The sequence below is a fragment of the Moschus berezovskii genome, chromosome 25, assembly GCF_049115385.1.
Source record: "Moschus berezovskii isolate FMDL1 chromosome 25, NW_MosBer_1.0, whole genome shotgun sequence".
NCBI classification, from domain to species: Eukaryota; Metazoa; Chordata; class Mammalia; order Artiodactyla; family Moschidae; genus Moschus; species Moschus berezovskii.
This window is the reverse complement of record NC_142484.1, coordinates 16,989,911-17,008,449: the sequence shown is the minus strand read 5'-3', so window position 1 is coordinate 17,008,449 and position 18,539 is coordinate 16,989,911. Positions and strand designations below refer to the sequence as shown.

The window sequence follows — 18,539 nt, the reverse complement described above, 5'->3', positions numbered from 1 at the left end:
TGGCAAACACCCAACTAATCGAGTCAGTATGAATTGCTTTTCCACACAAGGCTGGCCTCCAAATCCCACTTGGAGGCCTTATCAAAATAAAGAGGTCATTGAGGCTTGTGTGTCATTCAGACTCAGAGCCCCCTGGGAGGGGCGGAGCCAGGGAGGGCCGGCCTTAGCAGGTCCAGCCTCGTGGGACCCGGGTGAGGCTGTGCAGGGAAGGTACCACTGGCCTCTGCAGCCATCATCTTTGAAAGCCGACCATTCTTTAAGCATTTCTCTCGTGTGTCCTTTCTTCCCTTTGCGTGTGAAATATCTGAAACAGTAGCTTCATTCTCCTCCACGCAGCGGGGCTGGCTCCGAGGCTCAGAGGCTGTTTGGATTCCAGGTCAGGTCCTTGAGCAAAAGAAATCTGATCCAGGATGTTGGTTCTTTTTTCTTCTCCATGCATTCCAAGTTTGAGGAAAGCCTTGCCTAGATATTTCCCTCTTCTTGAGGTCTCTGTGGAAGCCAAGATCCCCTGATGCCCTTTAGAACATAGGATGCCCCCACAGTGAAGGCTGAGCTGCCCTTGTAGATGAGGTTGCAAAGAGGTGAGGACCCAGCTCAGAGCTCCAGGGCTGGCTGGGCAGGGAGCTGGGGGAGCTGACAGTTGGGGATGGCGGGAAGGATGCTGGGTAAAACCTCGGCTAGTGATAGACCAGCAGGCAGCCAGAGCCACGGGCCCTCACCGGCTTCTAGGCCAGCGATTCTAAACTGGGATCCAGGATACAGCAAGTCCCCTACATACGAACTTTCAAGTTGTAAGCTTTCAGATGTGAACGTGCGTTTGCATTTCCAGTCACTTAAGTTAGTTCATGTGCCAGCATTCTCTACAGGTAATTGTGTTTTCATGTTCTTTACTGTACAGTCCTGTAAAGAATTTGGTAGTACAACATCTTTATATCAAGCCCAGGATGTCCAGAAAGAAGAGTAAGAACAGCAGTGATGTAGCCGGTACTGCTAAGATGCACCGAGGGATAACGATGGTGTTAGTTGGGTACCTAGGCCAACTGTGTTTGACTTACGAATAGATTGGACTTATGAATGCTCTCTCGGAAAGGAACTCATTCATATGTAGGAGACTTGCTGTCATCCATTCTACTTCTAAAAGAGAGCCAGACTTTATTCCTGTTTGGGAATCACTGATCTCAGAGCACAGGAATGGGACTTTTCTTCCTCCTTTACAGCTTCTCTTCTTTTTCAGGGTTTTCCCTGGTGAGCTTTCTAACCTCACTTCACCAAGATCAACATCTTAGAGGTGCAAGCAAGATTGTATAGACTACGTGAATATTGTGTATATTTTTTAAATTGCCATTGAATGAATCCTTATTTAATCTTTCTAGCAATCCTATGCAGCATCTGTTACTAATATTTTTAGAGAAGGAGAACCTGGGGTTCAAAAAGGCAGAGTAACCTTTTGATGATGATTATTCGCCAGGGCTGGGATCTGAAGCATAACCACCGACCTTCTGGAGAGAAAGGGTGTCTGCCCAAGGGGGCCCATGCCCTGTATTACCTTGCACAGCCCAGGTGCCCATTGCCTTAGCACAACTTTGAAAGTAGGAGGCCAGGCTAGCAGGTCGGCTGTCTGCTATGGTGGCTGGCAGGGGCTGTATGGCGATCGTGGCCGGCACAGGGTTGGTCCTGAGTCTGGAAGGTTCGGCATGCTGGGCAGGGCAGAAGAAAGAGCCCAGAGAAGCAGAGCTGGGCTGGTGGCCAAGCCAGACCTGCTACTCCTCTTAAGCTGTACCTCTTATACCCCAGGGCCTCAGAGGGATGGGGGGGTATGGAGGACCATATCGTTGAGTCCTCTGCCAACAGCAAGGATGTTAAGAATCCACCTTCCAACACAGGAAGTGCCGGTTTGATCCCTGGTCAGGGAACTAAGATCCCACAGGCCTCGTGAACACTCCCCCCGCCCAAAAAAAAACAACAACAACGAAAAACATGTCACCTATAGATGGGGGAGTTTGGACAATGGGTCTTCCTCCTGGTGGGTTTGGCTTTTTCTTGGGAAGCTTGGGGCTTTGGACTCAGGGGTTCCCTTTCTTAGAGCTTTTCTCCTTGGGCAACCTTGCTCTTCCAAGAAAGGAGGTCTGGATCAGACTGAGAGTAGCTTCTACCCTGAGCTGGAGCCGCCTTGCCTGTCCTGCTGAAAGGTCTGCACTCAGAAGCTGGGCTTTCCAAGGATAAACAGGGTGAGGTGCTGCCAACCAGAAACTCGAAGAGAAGTTTCAGGGAATATTCATCTTTTTCCATCAAGTAATCGAGAGCACGGGCTCATGCCGGAAGGGAGGAAGAGAGAGGCTTTTGTGCTCGCGTCTCCTGCATCTCTGGCCCCTGGGTGAGGTCATGACAAAGTGTGGAGCTGCGTGTTGCCTGGGACACTGGGCCTTCAGACAGTGAACCGTCGACATCAGAGCAGAAAGAAAGCTTTCCTGAGATGTTTGGCTGGGTTTCTAGGACCTATTTAATAGCTTCACACAGAAGCTGAGTTAACACTGGAATGTCTGTGAGAAGGTCACGTCCAGAGAAAGTCTTCCCCTTCCCACAAGGAGTTTTCAGAAAAAAAAATCTCCATGCTCATATTTCTCCACCCCAGGAGGCTCCCCTGGAATCTAACAGGCCATTGAAGGTCAAGTCAGCCACACCAGACACGCTATAATGAAGATACTGTTCAGACCATTATATACGTGAAGCTGAGTTATCCACAATGCCTAGCAGTGCCCAGAAGGAGGCTCAGTCTTTCTCAGCTTTGGCCAGAGTGGATGTCAGGACTGCCTGAAACCATAAGCTCCAGGCAGAGCCCTTCCGGGAAGAGTCTCTGAAAAAGCTTATTAGAATAAGATTCATTATCAAGCCAGGGGTAGAAGGCATCACTGGAGTAAAAAGTGATTTTCTACTGATCAAGCATCTGCCACCACCTGAAAGTTCTGAGACCAGCTGCTCTGAGGGCCCCTAACAGTCACATTTTCGCCTGTTGTACCCTTGGTCAGGGGCTTCCCAGGTGGCGCCATTGGTAAAGACACCACGTGCCAGTGCAGGAGACATGAGATATGGGTTCGATTCCTGGGTCAGGAAGATCCCCTGGAGGGCATGGCAGTCCACTCCAGTATTCCTGCCTAGAGAATCCCATGGACAGAGGAGCCTGGCGGGCTACAGTCCATGGGGTCACAAAGGGTTGGACGTGACTGAAGTGACTTAGCACACACACACACACACCCTTGGTCGCCCACTTAAGTGCATGTTTTCAGAAGTCAGTTCTCAGAAAGTAGACAACGGGGCCCAGGGAACACTCAAGCCCGCCTCCTGAGCCAGGCACACCCCACAGGAGAACGGCCCGTATGCTGATGGGCAGCTGGGCACCAGGGAGGCAGAGTGTGCAGAACTTTGAATTGTTGGATAGCTCCTGGGTCCAGGCTTTTCCATTTTGGTTGTAGACATATTTCTGTTTGAGTGTCTGGTACCAGAACTGACCATCATGCTGAGTTCTCACTTGTATGACTTTTAGGAACAAAAAACAAGTCTTCATTTGAACACTGACATTGTTAAAATATATATAAGATACACGGCAGGTCACCTGAATGAGTGGCATCTAGTCCTGGGCTTCCTGTGGGGACAGGTTTCTGCCTATGCTTTGTTGTAGGAGGACTGTAGGCCATTCTGCTCAGAGGGCAGCCCGGGTTAACTGTGTACACTCATATATCACCCATCACCCAGACTGGAATGGGTTTCCCAGGTGGGGCTGGTGGTAAAGAACCTGCCTGTCAGTGCAGGAGACATAAGAGACTCAGGTTCAATCCCTGGGTCAGGAAGGGCATGGCATCCCTGGAGGAGGGCATGGCAACCCACTCCAGTATTCTTGCCTGAAGAGCCCCATGGACAAAGGAGCCTGACTGTAGTCCATGGGGTCACAAGGAGTCAGACACGACGGAAGTGACTTAGCACACACACAGAGTGGAATCACCTGGTGACTTCATTTAGTGGGGATGAGTCTGGGAGAGGCTTTGAATGCCCATCAGCCAGGAAAATAGTGAACAGCAAGAGGAAGTGTGTCAAGAAGGAGAAAATGTTGGCTGGGCATTCATTCATTCATTCAACGAATATTTATTGTATGCTTGCTCTGGGCTGGGTGCCTGGTTCTATCAGAGAACCAAAGAGGGGTCCTGACCCTAATGGACCTGACGTTCAGGTGGGAGATGCAGATAATAACCATCATGAATTCAGTTCAGTTCAGTCGCTCAGTCACGTCCGACTCTTAGCGACCCCATGAACCACAGCATGCCTGGCCTCTCTGTCCATCACCAACTCCCGGAGTCCACCCAAACCCATGTCCATGAAGTCAGTGCTGCCATCCAACCATCTCATCCTCTGTCATCCCCTTCTCCTCCTGCCCTCGATCTTTCCCAGCATCAGGGGTCTTTTCAGATGAGTCGGCTCTTCCCATCAGGTGGCCAAAGGATTGGAGTTTCAGCTTCAACATCAGTCCTACCAATGAACACCCAGGACTGATCTCCTTTAGGATGGACTGGTTGGATCTCCTTGCAGTCCACGGGACTCTCAAGAGTCTTCTCCAACACCACAGTTCAAAAGCATCAATTCTTCGGCACTCAGCTTTCTTTGTAGTCCAACTCTCACATCCATACACGACCACTGGAAAAACCATAGCCTACTTGATTAAATTAGGCGATACATGGAAAAATAAGTAGAGCAAAGTAAGATGGATGGAAGCAAAGGGAGGGAGGTTAATGTATACTTGGTAGGGCTGGCCAACCTGTTTCTGGGTTTGAACATTCATAAGGTATTTAATGATGCAAATATAGCAATAGTTGCAATAATATTACTTGCTAATGATGGCTGGATGCATCACCGACTCGATGGACATGAGTTTGAGTGAACTCCGGGAGTTGGTGATGGACAGGGAAGCCTGGCGTGCTGTGATTCATGGGGTCGCAAAGAGCTGGACACGACTGAGCGACTGAACTGAAGGTTCACTGAGTTTCACTCTGTGCTAGGCACGTGCCAGCTGTTTGCCTGGGTATCTCATTTAATCTGCAGGACTGCCCTGGTGCTTCCAACCTCTAAGGCAGAATGCTAGATCTTAGCTCTTGATCTTGGCCTTCCCCATCTTCAGCTCTATCCTTGCAGTAGGACTTACTCCCCAAACACTGGCTTTCATTTCAATCTCCCATTTAGTAGGTGCCCTCGCTTACCCCAGTGCCCACAGACGGCACTTGTTAAACTCCTCAGTAAATGGACCCAGGTGTCCTTCGTGGACTCAGATTCCAGGGGCAGGATTTTCCATGCAAGTGGGTGGAAATGAAAGAGCACGTGGGAAGGGAGCCTTGTGGTCTTTGCTGCTCTGATTTCACACTCTGCTCTGGGACCCTTAGCTGTAGGCATGACCAATGCTCTGTTACCTTCGCTGGAGGATGCACTTCAGGCTGATTGCTCGTGGCCTTTCTGTTTCTGTCACTTTTTTTTTTTTGGTACCTACTATAGGACTTTAGGGTTGGTGAAGACCTCAAAAGTTGTCTCAACAAGGCTTCCCCCAGAACCCCAGAGCATTGCAGGAAAAGACAGGGCTACCAGACACTCCTCTCATAGAGTATCAACCATCAGAGAAAAATCAAGCCACGACCTGCCCTCTGTTGGTTACAGGGAATTCATCCAAGTGTCCTGTAACTTTTGCATGTCTCTACTGTTAGAATAAAAGAATAGGAGGGGATATATGTATACTTATGGCTGATTGCTGCTGAGGTTTGACAGAAAAACAAAATTCTGTAAAGCCATCATCCTTCAATTAAAAAATAAATTTAAAAAAAGAATAGGAGGAATATCTGGTAAGAAGTCAGTGGTAAATATAGCCAAAGCCTTAAGGCGGTCCTTAAAAAAAAGTTTCTTCTGAATGAATGTAACATAGCTTTCAGAGAGGATGGATTCCTCCAGTAAGCTAAGGATCTAGAAGAAAAACTGCTTAGAAAACTCTTGAGTCAGAGATCTTATCAGTGCAGAGTAAGTCAGAAGTCGAGTCAGAACTTCAGATAACACACACCAATTCCTGGAACTTGGTGATTTGCTGTTTCTCTTGCATGAACTTGTCACTTTCTATTCCAGTTTCTATTCCGTTCCTGCTGGGTTCACCTCTTGTCCCCCCGGTACCCACTGCTCCATCCACCACGGGCTGCATGCCCCACCACACCTTGGGTTCACGGTGTTGCCACCTGCCAGGGGCCTCTCCTGGCTTCTGCTGCCTGTGACCCAGGGCCACTAAGCTTGTTGATCGGCCATGGACACGGTCCTGAGCCCGACCTCATCCCCCCCACTGCAGACCCACAGGTGGTTGTCTCCCACCCGACACGTTCACATCTCAGTGCTCACGTCTGCCGCATGCCCACCTCTGATGAGTGCTCTCTTGTCTCCAGAGAGGCCTCACTCAAGCCACCTGGCCCCAGTTAGACTCGCTTCTCCCTTCTTCACCCCCAGGATCTCCAGCACGCCTTTGGCACATGACCTGTACATCCTCACAGTCTCCTGTTTGTTATCTTCTCCTATTTAAAGGCAAGGACAGGGGTCTATACACATCTCTACAAATGATATTCACATCTCTACAAATGACCCAGCTGTGTTCCTTTTTATGGCTGAATAATATTCCATTGTGTGTATGTCCTACGTCTTCTTTATCTGTTCCTCTGTTGATGGACACTTACTTTGTTTCCATGTCCTGGCTACTGTGAACAGTGCTGCAGTGAACACTGGGCTGTATGTGTCTTTTTGAATCATGTTTTTTTCATACAGAGTGAAGTCAGAAAGAGAAAACAAATATTATATATTAACGCATATATGTGGAATCTGAAAATGTTGGTATAGGTGATCTTATTTATTTACAAAGAAGAAATAAACACGCAGATATAGAGAACAGAAGAAGTACGGATACCAAGGGGGACGGGGGCTGGGATGAACTGAGAGATTGGAATTGACATATACACACTGCTGCTGCTGCTGCTGCTAAGTCGCTTCAGTCGTGTCCGACTCTGTGCGACCCCATAGACGGCAGCCCACCAGCCTCCCCCGTCCCTGGGATTCTCCAGGCAAGAACACTGGAGTGGGTTGCCATTTCCTTCTCCAATGCATGAAAGCGAAGTCGCTCAGTCGTGTTGGACTCTTCACAGTCCCATGGACTGTAACCTACCAGGCTCCTCGGGGTTTTCCAGGCAAGAGTACTGGAGTGGGTTGCCATTGCCTTCTCCACATATATGCATTACTACATATAAAATGGTGCTTCCGAGGTGACTCAGTGGTAAAAGAACCTGCCTGCCAGTGCATGGGGTGCAGGGGATGTGGGTTCAATCCCTGGGTAGGGAAGATTCCCCTGGAGGAGGAAATGGCATGGGGTCCATGGGGTCGAAAAGAGTCAGACACGACTGAGCACACAGCACACACGTGTGTAAAACAGATAACTAGTGAGAACCTATTCTGTAACTCAGGGAACTCTGCTCAGTGCTCTGTGGGGACCTAATTGGAAAGGAAATATAAAAAAGAGGGGATATATGTATACATGTAACTGATTCATTTTGCTGTACAGCAGAAATTAACACAACATACTGCAATAAAAAATTTAGCTAACTAATAAAAATAATAAAAGCAAGAATAGCAGACTTGTTTCATATTATTTCACTTGCACTCTATAGCCAAATACACAGTCCATTGCCGAAATCAGTCCTGGACAAATGCCTGGAGGCCTAACCAGCACCCCAGCCCCAAATAAGAATTTTGGAAGAACCTGGTCTTTCCTCATGGGTCCCCCAGCCTCGTACGCACTGTTGCCCCCTGCCAGACAGTCCAGAAAATACCCATGAGAACTTTCAACCACATACCCCAGCTTGTAAACAAGTTAGGTTCTTTGTTTGTTTCTGTTCTGCTTTGTTTTTAAGCAAGCACGGGAATCTATTTGCAGAAAGAATTGTGAAAAAAAAGAGTCAAAAATAAAAACAGACAACTCAAATGAGCCAGGTCTGTCTCTTTTGCTCCCTTCCCTCCCCTTCTTCCCATCTCCATCCCTCACTTTCTGTTTTGCTTTTCATGCCAAGTGCTAAAGATTGTAATTTCAAAACTGCCCTGGCTTTTCCAAAACTAGGAGGAATGTGCATCTGCCCGTGGATTTTTCCACCAAAAATCTGTTCCTGTAGTTGGGCTCTTCTTAGCCAGAAACAATCAGAACAGGCCATGGGACCAGTCAGCCCATCTTCATAGTTCTTATTCTAATTTGTTTGTGAGGCTCAGAAGGGGTAGAGGGGGATGGTTTGCGTTTCACCCTGTCTGACAGTCGTTTGATGAGGTTTGCACTCCATTTGTCCGGATGGTTTTTATGGTTTCTTTGTTGTCCATGGAAAGACTTTGAAAGTCATAATTCTATATCCCTAAGCTCTTCTGCTATTCCTGCTCCATGTCTCCACGGGACTCACAGCGTGAGAAAGGAAAAGACGTTTCCAGCCAGTCGGTTAAGCAGTTTCTGCACAGGGTTAGGGAGGTGTGTGGATTCTTTCAAGAAAAGGGTTGGGATCATGAATGTTCAGATTCAATAGAGTGTCCACCAAGGTGATCTGGAAGCCTCTCTGCAGTCCAGGTGGGAAGTGTCTCTCCAGCTCCTTGTTTCTTGGTCGAGCCACACCTCTGGCCCTTTTCCTTTTGCTGTGGTCATCGCCCAGCTCTCTCCACTATCAACAGAAAAGCTGAGAGGCCAAGGAGAGTCCAGAATGTGCCCAAACGTGTGCTGGAATGAGAGGCTAGAGCCACTGCTGGGGCCTTGAGGTATGGCTATGAGACAGTTTGTCCATGAGCCTTTAATCTAGACATGACTATCTCTGCAGAGCTGTTTAAAGGGTTTTGCAACACAGGCTTTGGAGGCTTTTTTTCTTTCTAAACTTATAAGATTATTTATTAAGATTATATTTGTAGAATGCCTTATAAGATGCTTCACACGTGTTATCTCATTTCATCACTACCTGCCTTCATCCCTTGGGGCTGCTGTAACAAAGTATGATAAGCTGGGAGGCTTATAAACGACACGAACTTCTGACAGTTCTGGAGACTGAAAGTCAGGTCATGTGCCAGCATGGTCAGGTGTTGGAGGGCCTCCCGTCTGGATTGCAGATGACTGCTTTCTTGTTGTGCCCTCATGTTGCAGGTGGCGTGGGGGCAAGCTACCTCTTTGACCTCTTCTTCTCAGAGCCCTAACCCTATTCATACGGGCCCCACCCTTAAGACTTAGTTACTTCCCAAGACCCCACCTCCTATTACGATCACATTGGGGATTAGACATCTGCATATGAGTTTGAGGAGGACACAGATATTCAATCGATAACGTTCGCACACCCTTTAAGGTAGATTAAATCATGTAAAATCTTATTTCCATATTTTAAAAAAAAGTGTTTGGTAGTGCCGAGTCTTTGTTGCAGTACACGAGATCTTCAGCCTTCACTGTGGCATGCAGGGTTTCTTTTAGATTCAGCATGTGTGATTTTTTTTTTTTTTTTGAGTTGCAGCATGTGAACTCTTAGTTGTAGCACGTGGGATCTAGTTCCCTGATCAGGGATTGAACCCAGGCCCTCTGCGTTGGGAGCACGAAGTCTTATCCACTGGACCACCAGGGAAGACTCTTAATCACATATTTTGAAAAGCTGAGGCCAAGGATGTCTAGATTCATCCAAGGTCTCACAACAAATGGTGGAAGGGTAGAACCTGAACCAACCCTGTGACTTCAAATTCAGAGTTCTTTCCACACCTTTGACTTCCAATCAGTGTGTCAGTGTTCCTTCCATTCGTCCCCATTTGCCCCAGGGAAATGCACTTCTGGAGTTTAGTAATGCTTGAAGTTATTGCTAAATTAAATTTAATTTTTCTGGATCACTAAAAGATAATCTTCAGGCAACCTTTCCGAAGAGTAGGAGATGCTGTCGTTGTTGTTCAGGCACTCACTTGTGTCCAACTCTCACCCCATGGACTGTAGCATGCCAGGCTTTCCTGTCCACCGTTTCCTGGAGTTTGCTCAAATCCGCATCTATTGAGGCTGATGTTATCTCTATTTGTTTTTTCCACTAGACCCTTCCTATGACTCAGTCAGGAGAGGAGGTTGGGGTAGTAACATGAATTCTGGCCTCAACAAAAGTAAGTAAACGTCACTCTGTGCTTTGGGAGAAAATGTTTTTCTGGGGTGGAAAACAGGGTCATAAGAGAAAGGAAGAGAAGAGCGAGCATTTTTTTTTCCTGCTTTTTGAATGGACATCAAAATTAATTGCCAATGTAGAACCTGTCAGTGATACCTAGTCCCAGAAGGATAATGGAATTTTCACTCAGACCTTTGAGTTTTGTTTTACTACATTTGGCTTTAGAATGTTTGAAGTTGTCAAGTTTCTTAGGACAAGTTTCTGTATGAATGAAAAAATCCCTGGATTTGGATTCTGCCATTTAAGTTTCAATAATGACCCTCCATGACTTCGCCTGCTTCCCTAATTGTCAAGATATAATCATACCAACATCTCTACCCCATTTCGTGGAACGCTGAGTTGGGGTGGTAACCGGATGAGGAGATGCTAGTGGTATAATATCAGTTTGTGTTGAAATCTGACCCAGAATCTCCTGTGAAGAGTGCAGGGGAAAGAATGATTCATGAAGTCCTGACCCAGAATGTGTCAGTCTTGCAGTCTCTAGGAGGTAAATATCAAGCACAGAAATGGATGGTGAAGGGAATCCTTTCAAGATAGAGGTTAGGACTGAAAGTTAATGCCCAAGCAATAGCCACAAGCCCTTTGAATAGTAGGTCTTATCTGTTTACTCTGCCTCCAGCCTTGGGCAGTGTGGGTTTCACATGGTGAACCAGGTATGGACCAGTATCTCCAGGAGGGGAGAAGAGTTGAGCATGCGTACACACACACACACACACACACAACCCTTTCTTTCCGGGTGGCATCAGGAACGCCTTGGGGAGCCGTAAGAGTTGATTCTAGAAAGAGAGGCAGGATTTGGACCCAGAGAGATGGGAAAGATGCCCTCCCAGGAGAGGCAGGGTCAGGGAAAGACATCAAGGTCAACATGTCTGAGAGTCAGGGAGGACTTGGGTTCCTGGAGTTTAGGGTGAATGAAGGAAAAGAAAAGTCTGGAAGGGTAAGGAAGGGGTTCAAAGATGCTCGGACCATAGCCCTCAGTGCTTTAGTCAACAGGGAGTCACTGAGGTTTTGGATGGTGGAGGGAAGTGGTTTATGGAGATTAAACTGGCTAAATAGCATTTGATGGGTCAGTGAAAAGGGAGAGGAGTGGTGAAGATACCAGTCAGATGAAACCAAAGACAGTGCAAGAAGCAACTCAACTCTCACACGGAGATGTGACATGATGGCTGGAGCAGGAAGGGTGTACTAAGAGATGCGGCAAAGAGGGGAGCTCACAAGACGTGGAAACACAGGAGCAGGAGACGGGCGCTCAAATGCCACCTTCTCATTAAAGACCTTTCTCAGTTTTCTATTTGAAAATGAGCTCTGCAGCCCCAGTACCATCAGACACGCTCCTTCTACATATTTATTGCTGTTTATCATTGTCTCCCCCATTAAAATGTAAGCTCTGGCAGGAACCCCTTGCTCAGTGCTGGGTCTCTAGCATCGAGAACAGTGACAGTACCTAGATTCTGGATAAGTATTTATAGCATAAAATGAATAAGTGAGTAGAGTGGCCGAGTGAGTGAGTGAATGAGAAAGTGCATTTGTCCTCCTTGGTGGGGATGTGCTTGACAGGGCGTCCTCTCCCCTTCACGGAGAATGGCTCCACTTACCGTCCGTCTCTTCTTGCTGCAGGTCCCCCCCTTACTGGAGCACAAACAATGAGTAAGAATACTGAACAGCGGCCCCAACCAGGTACCTGTCCGTGATATTCGAACCCTCCTTTGTTTCCCGTGCGGCCACTGGTGCCACGTGGTCCGCAGAGGATTTAGACAGTGTCTTGTGTTTGACATCACTGTTCGTCTTCATAGAACCCTATGTTTGACACTGTACTAGATTTGTGCGTGGCATGCCTAGCCCTGGAATGTAGAGAGACTCACGACATATCAGAGGTGAAAGGAACCTCAAGATTAACATGCTTCATGTTGTAAAATAAAGAAACCGAGGTCTAAAGAGGTGAAGTGATTTGCCAGAAGCCACATGGCTGGATTCAGGCAGTACAAGAGCTATCATCCCAAACTCCCAATTTGCTTCACCTTCTTCCATCCCTATAATGAATCTCCTTAACAATTAAGGCAGAGCAGCTTTGAAAACCATGACATTGGAGACTCTTCGTATGGCAAGGGAACCTAGAGACATCTAGGTCTACAACATCCTCCTATAAATCTCAGCCTTGTGACTGCATCATCTCCACTTGAATACTTACAGCTATGGGAGCTCAGTACCTCACTAGGCTCAATTCCACCATTTGAACCAGTCCCCCCAGTGCTGTATCTTCCATTCAAGCTTCCCAGTTTGCCCTGTGGAGAGGTCTTCCTCTTGTTCTCTGTGAAGGTTCTTCATGAATCTGAAGACAGCCATGTGCGCCCTCCCAAGCCCAGCTCAGTCTCTCTTGGGACACAGCTTAGAGTAAGCTCTGAACATGCTGTTGAACAGACTTGGTTTTCCATCTCCACTGAAGATAAGCAGCAGAAAGTTGACCCTGCATTTCTTCAGGAAGGCTGAGAACTTGCTGACTCTGAAACACAAGTCAGACAGAGAGGGTTTGACATGGAGGATTTAGAGTCCCCAGCAACAACAAAATTAGACATTGTTGTCCAGTCGCTCAGTCGTGTCTGACTTTTGCGACCCCGTGGACTGCAGCTCGCCAGGCTTCCCTGTCCTTCACTGTCTGTGGGAGTTTGTTCAAACTCATGTCCAGTGAGTCAGTGATGTTATCTAACCATCTCCTCCTCTGTCGTCCCCTTCTTCTCCTTCCCGCAGTCTTTCCCAGCATCAAGGTCTTTTCCAATGAGTCAGCTTTTCGCATCAGGCGGCCGGATTACCTTCCCCAAAATATTTTGACTGTCACACCGTGAGGATAGAAAGGGGTTGACTGAGAGGGCTTAGGGACTCTTCAAGTTAATTTGTGGTTGTGAGCAAAACCCCCAAAATCAGGTTGATTTTTAAAAATTATAATTATAGAAATTGTAAAATTGTATCAAACATATGACATCACCGCCAAGCTGCGATCCAGCTCTCCACCGTGATCTCGGCTGAAAAGAAGAAGACAGTCCTCACTATGTCAGAATTGCAAAGGTTTCTTTGTAGCTAAACTATCATATAAGTTTTACGTAAACTGAGATATTAAGAATAATAATTTTAAGGACTGCCCTGGCTGTCCAGTAGTTAAGACTCCACGCTTCCACTGCAGGGGGCAGGGCTTTGATTCCTGGTCAGGGAACTGAGATCACACATGCCACATGGTGAGGCCAAAATAAATAAAGAGATGTTATTTAAAAAAAAAATTCAAATGAATATATAATCATTTTATGGCTAAAATACAAATTCTGGTTGGTTGGTGTCAACATGTCCAAGCTTAAAATCATAGAAGGTTGTACTGGAGAATCCAAGAGCCAAACCTGTCATTTTGCAGAGGAGAAAAGCAATACCCAGAGACTGTCCACTGAGTTATTTAGCTGATAACTTAGCTGGGCTAGAACCCAGGCTACTTGATCCAGGCATGTGTCTTTTATGCTGCATCAGAAAAAGAGAGACATGTAATAGTAATAGAGCTATTTAAGGCCAGTCAGGGATTCCCAGGTGGTTCAGTGATAAAGAGTCCGCCAATGCAGAACACACAGGAGACATGGATTTGATCCCTGGGTCAGGAAGATCCCCTGGAGAAGGAAATGTCAACCCACTACAGCTTTCTTGCCTGGAGAATCCCATGGACAGAATAGCCTGGCAGGCTACAGTCCATGCAATCACAGAGTCAGATACAGCTGAGTGACTGAATAGCAACAAAGGAATTCCCCGGTGGTCCAGTGGTTAAGACTCAGCACTTTCACTGCAGGGGCATGGGTTCAATCCCTCATCAGGGAACTAAGATCCCACAAGCTGCATGGCGTGGTCAGGAATAAATAAATAAATTCTTACAAAGACTGTTGTAAGACCTTTACAAAGACACTGTTAGACCTTAAGTTCTTTTAATAAGCCATGCTGCTGCTGCTAAGTCACTTCAGTCGTGTCCGACTCTGTGTGACCCCATAGATGGAAGCCCACCAGGCTCTCCCGTCCCTGGGATTCTCCAGGCAAGAACACTGGAGTGGGTTGCCATTTCCTTCTCCAATGTGTGAAAGTGAAAAGAGAAAGTGAAGTCGCTCAGTCTGTCCGACCCCCAGCGACCCCATGGACTGCAGCCTACCAGGCTCCTCCATCCATGGGATTTTCTAGGCAAGAGTACTGGAGTGGCTTGCCATTGCCTTCTCCGTTTAATAAGCCATACTTCACCTTATTCATGTGATTGGATATCAGCTAGCTTCTTTCCAAATGTTTTTTATTATTCTGTTGTAGGTAATGGCAGCATTATCTATAAATTTTAGACACTAAATATGAAAAAATGATAATATCACTATTTCATGTTGTTTCTGTAAGAATGGGTATATAGACCATAACTCTGATCGTGATCTTTAAGGTTTGCAAGTAAAAGCAGTGCTGTTTTCTGAAATCAGGCTTTCCTATGATATCGAAATAAAAGTAGAAACCCTTAGGGGTATTCTTATTGTTAATCCTGTTGTTTTTATATTTTTCATAACAGTGAAGCAAATTTCTTTTCTTGTCTCTTTAGATCCATATCAGATCCTGGGCCCAACCAGCAGTCGCCTAGCCAATCCTGGTGAGTTTACTTTGGCCTGAGAGGTTGTGTTCCAGAATGTTCCATAGTTTTATGAGATCACTAAGGTGTCTTCAGTTCAGACACCTGACCGGGGAGGGACATGTATGCCTTTCCTTGAACTGTTTGACCCCTGTTTCTCGAGCGCACAAAGAGAGACCAGGGCTTGTCATTAGGTGGTGATGATGTCCATAAGCTGAAGATGCCTCTGGACCACAAACAGTTTAGCCCCGTGTATGTGCTCTGAGGTTGAGAGAAGTTTCCGCAGGGAAAGATGGAGGGGGTGGGTGTGGGAAGGGCCAGCTCTCGGTGAATACATATTCTAAAGCAGCCTCGGTATTCACTTTAGATGGTATTGCAGCATTACCTGGCTTCATAAAAGAGATTGCAGATAAAATAAACTTGACAGTGTATTTTAAGGGTTTGTGATTCAGGTAACTCTCAAGCGAGTTCTGAACCAAGCGCACCTCCCATGTGAGTTAGTAGGCCCTTTGGAGTTGCAAGGCCAGCACCGTCCCACCAGGGAAGTCCCATGCTCCTGTCTCCAGGCCGTTTCTGCTCAGAGGGTGAGAAAGCCACCAGCTCTCTCTCCTCTCTTTTTTTTTTTTTTTCTCTCTGCCCATGTTCTTCTCTGTGGAACTTAGAGCCAAGAGCCAAGCACAAAGGCTAAGGAGCAGTTCAGGTTGCTTCAGCCTAAAGTGCTGTCACACGTTCCCCTGGGACTCTGAGGGAGGCCAGCACTGAATAAGGAGTAGACAGTGATTCAGGCCTTTACAGAAGAAGAGAGGCAAGCATCTTCCCCCAAAGGGATGGGGCGTGCCTCGCCCCAAGCCACACAGCTGGCTCTGGGTGAATTTCACCAGGCTGGGGGCAGCTTATGTAAAGATCTAACCTTGCTGATTATGCCAGTCTGGATGAGTAGTGGATTCTGACTGTAGAAGGAGATCCTGGGGTTCCTGTCCGGGGTGAGTGGACCCTGGCACTTAGGGATCAGGTTCTGATTTCTCAGGCGGAGCCTCTGTTTTCTCTCTCCTGCAGGGAGCGGGCAGATCCAGCTGTGGCAGTTCCTCCTGGAGTTGCTCTCAGACAGCGCCAACGCCAGCTGCATCACCTGGGAGGGGACCAACGGGGAGTTCAAAATGACGGACCCCGATGAGGTGGCCCGGCGCTGGGGGGAGCGCAAGAGCAAACCCAACATGAATTACGACAAGCTGAGCCGGGCCCTCCGATACTACTACGATAAAAACATTATGACCAAAGTGCATGGCAAGAGGTATGCCTACAAATTTGACTTCCACGGCATCGCCCAGGCTCTGCAGCCGCATCCCACTGAGTCGTCCATGTACAAGTACCCTTCCGACATCTCCTACGTGCCTTCCTACCACACCCACCAGCAGAAGGTGAACTTTGTCCCTCCCCACCCGTCCTCCATGCCGGTCACATCCTCCAGCTTCTTCGGAGCAGCGTCACAATACTGGACCTCCCCCACGGGGGGCATCTACCCCAACCCCAACGTCCCCCGCCACCCCAACACCCACGTGCCCTCACACTTAGGCAGCTACTACTAGATGCTTCCTCATCGGTGGCCTTCTCGCTGAAGCCCCCTCCCTTACACCTCCCTTTGGACTTACGTGGCCTTGGAGAGAAAACAAAACTGGATGCTCTTTCTTATTGGATAGAACTTTTATACCTGTTCTTTAAAAACAACTCTTTTTTTTTTTTTTAACATTGGTAACTCCTGCTTTTCTCTACCTTGAACAAAGAGATGGATAATTCCATGGGCCAGTATGCCAGTTTGGAGTTCCAATCTCCTGTCAACCTATGAGTTGAATATTTAGATTACTGGAATGGTTGTGTCATGGTTCTGGGAAAGAAACTGTATGTAGATTTATATTTTTAGGACCAAAAACAGTTTCTTACAGACACACGGGTCTCATCTTGAACCTTGAAGGGTTCAGTAGGTTAAAGAATCATGGACTTAACCAGTTATGCTCTGGTTTGAGATTTAGTGAACTAGAGGCAGGAAGCTTATCATCTTATCTTAGGAAGACCTAACTCAGTGGAGGGCAACTGGAACATTGGTTGTAAGGCCAGTGAAGTTTTCACCCAACTGGAATTTAACAGAAAGAAACAAGTGTGTATTTAAGAAGCCACGGGCATTGTAGAATCCCTCTCAGTGGGCAGTAAATATGCGCTAGGCTGACCGTTCTGTCTAGAAGTAGTCAAAATACGAACTAAGAGATGTTAATGCAAATACAGACATTCCTGTAAAGTCAGAGAATTAAATAACTGAAAAAAAAAAAAATGACAGTGGGTCCCAGTACTTTGAAAAGTCCTAGGGATTTCTAAACACAAACAGATTCGCAAGTGCTGTGCGCTTGTCAGACGATCAGTCCAGGGTCCACCAACCACAAGGCAACTTACTGTATAAATTATGCAGAGTTATTTTCCTATATCTCACAGTATTAAAAGTAAATAATTAAAAAGTGAAAAAGAGTAAAGAAACGAGTTGACCTCGGTCACAGATACAGTGTTCCTATCAAATCAGTCGTTATTTTTTTTTAATGTAATTTGTACATCTTTTTGTCAATCTGTACATTTGAGCTGCTTGTACGTTTTTATAGCTGGTTTTTAAAAAAGCATAATGTGACTTGTTGCAGAAAAGAGAACAGGACTTTGAAGTCACTGACTTACCCGAAAGAGAATCACTGTAATTATTTAACAAATGAGCAGAAGCAAGTCAAGGCAACCCCTTTAAACCGTTAACTGCTTTGGAGATGTTTGTAAATAACTGAACTACAATCATCACAACTTGGAAAACAGCAACCAAACTTTCCCTTGTGGATACGAGGGATTTTCTGCCTTACATATACAATATATTTTTTAGATATTAAAATATATATAATTTTTCAGGTAATCATTGACTCTTTTAAACTATATTAAGTGTTAAGTTGACAACTGTCCATGAAGACTATGTTGTAAAATAATTTGACTAAATAAATTGTGCCTTCTTCTCTCAGAACTGAAGAGAACGTTTTCTTATTTGCAACCAACCTTCTGTCCCCTGTCCCCCGCCCCAGGTCCAAAGGTTTTCCCAGGGAAAGTTTCCTATTGACCTCTTCTGGCACCATGAAAACTTTTTCACATGTACATACAGCAGAAAGTATAGAATTATGTGGATTTTAGTGTTGTTTGTATTAGCTCTCTCCAGAGAAACAGAACCAATGGGGATATATATACCGAACTTTATTACGAGGACTTGACTCATGCAGTTGTGAGGGCTGAAGAATTCCCCCGGTCTGAAGCTGGTCACCTAGGGAAGCCATGCTCAGTTGCTTCAGTCGTGTCTGACTCTCTACAACCCTGTGGACTATAGCCCACCAGGCTCCTCTCATCAAAGGATTCTCTAGGCAAGAATACTGGAGTGGGTTGCCATGCCCTCTTTCAGGGGATCTTTCCAACCGAGGAATTGAACTCGTGTCACCTGCATTGCAGCTGGATTCTTTACCCACTGCGCTACTTGGGAAGCCCTCACGGGAAGCCAGTAGTGTGTGATTCGAGGGAATCAGGGAAACCGGCTGATGGTGTCAATCCCAGTTCAAGGGCAGGAGAAAAGTCCTGCTTGGGCAGGCAGGGAGGGAGCCCAG

At 46.6% G+C, this 18,539-nt stretch overlaps 1 protein-coding gene across 3 annotated transcripts in view; it reads left to right on the top strand.

Annotated features, from left to right (window-relative positions):
- FLI1 (Fli-1 proto-oncogene, ETS transcription factor) overlaps nt 1-17,915 on the top strand; it is a 129,295-nt gene extending 111,380 nt beyond the window's left edge. For all 3 annotated transcript variants that reach the window (XM_055415888.2, XM_055415885.2, XM_088832135.1), the window contains exons 6-9: nt 10,132-10,197; nt 11,874-11,933; nt 14,848-14,895; nt 15,931-17,915. In XM_055415888.2, coding sequence (XP_055271863.2) covers nt 10,132-10,197; nt 11,874-11,933; nt 14,848-14,895; nt 15,931-16,460 — 704 coding nt within the window. In that variant the 3' untranslated portion in view covers nt 16,461-17,915. The remainder of the gene's footprint in view (nt 1-10,131; nt 10,198-11,873; nt 11,934-14,847; nt 14,896-15,930) is intronic.
- Nucleotides 17,916-18,539: the final 624 nt, after the last annotated feature.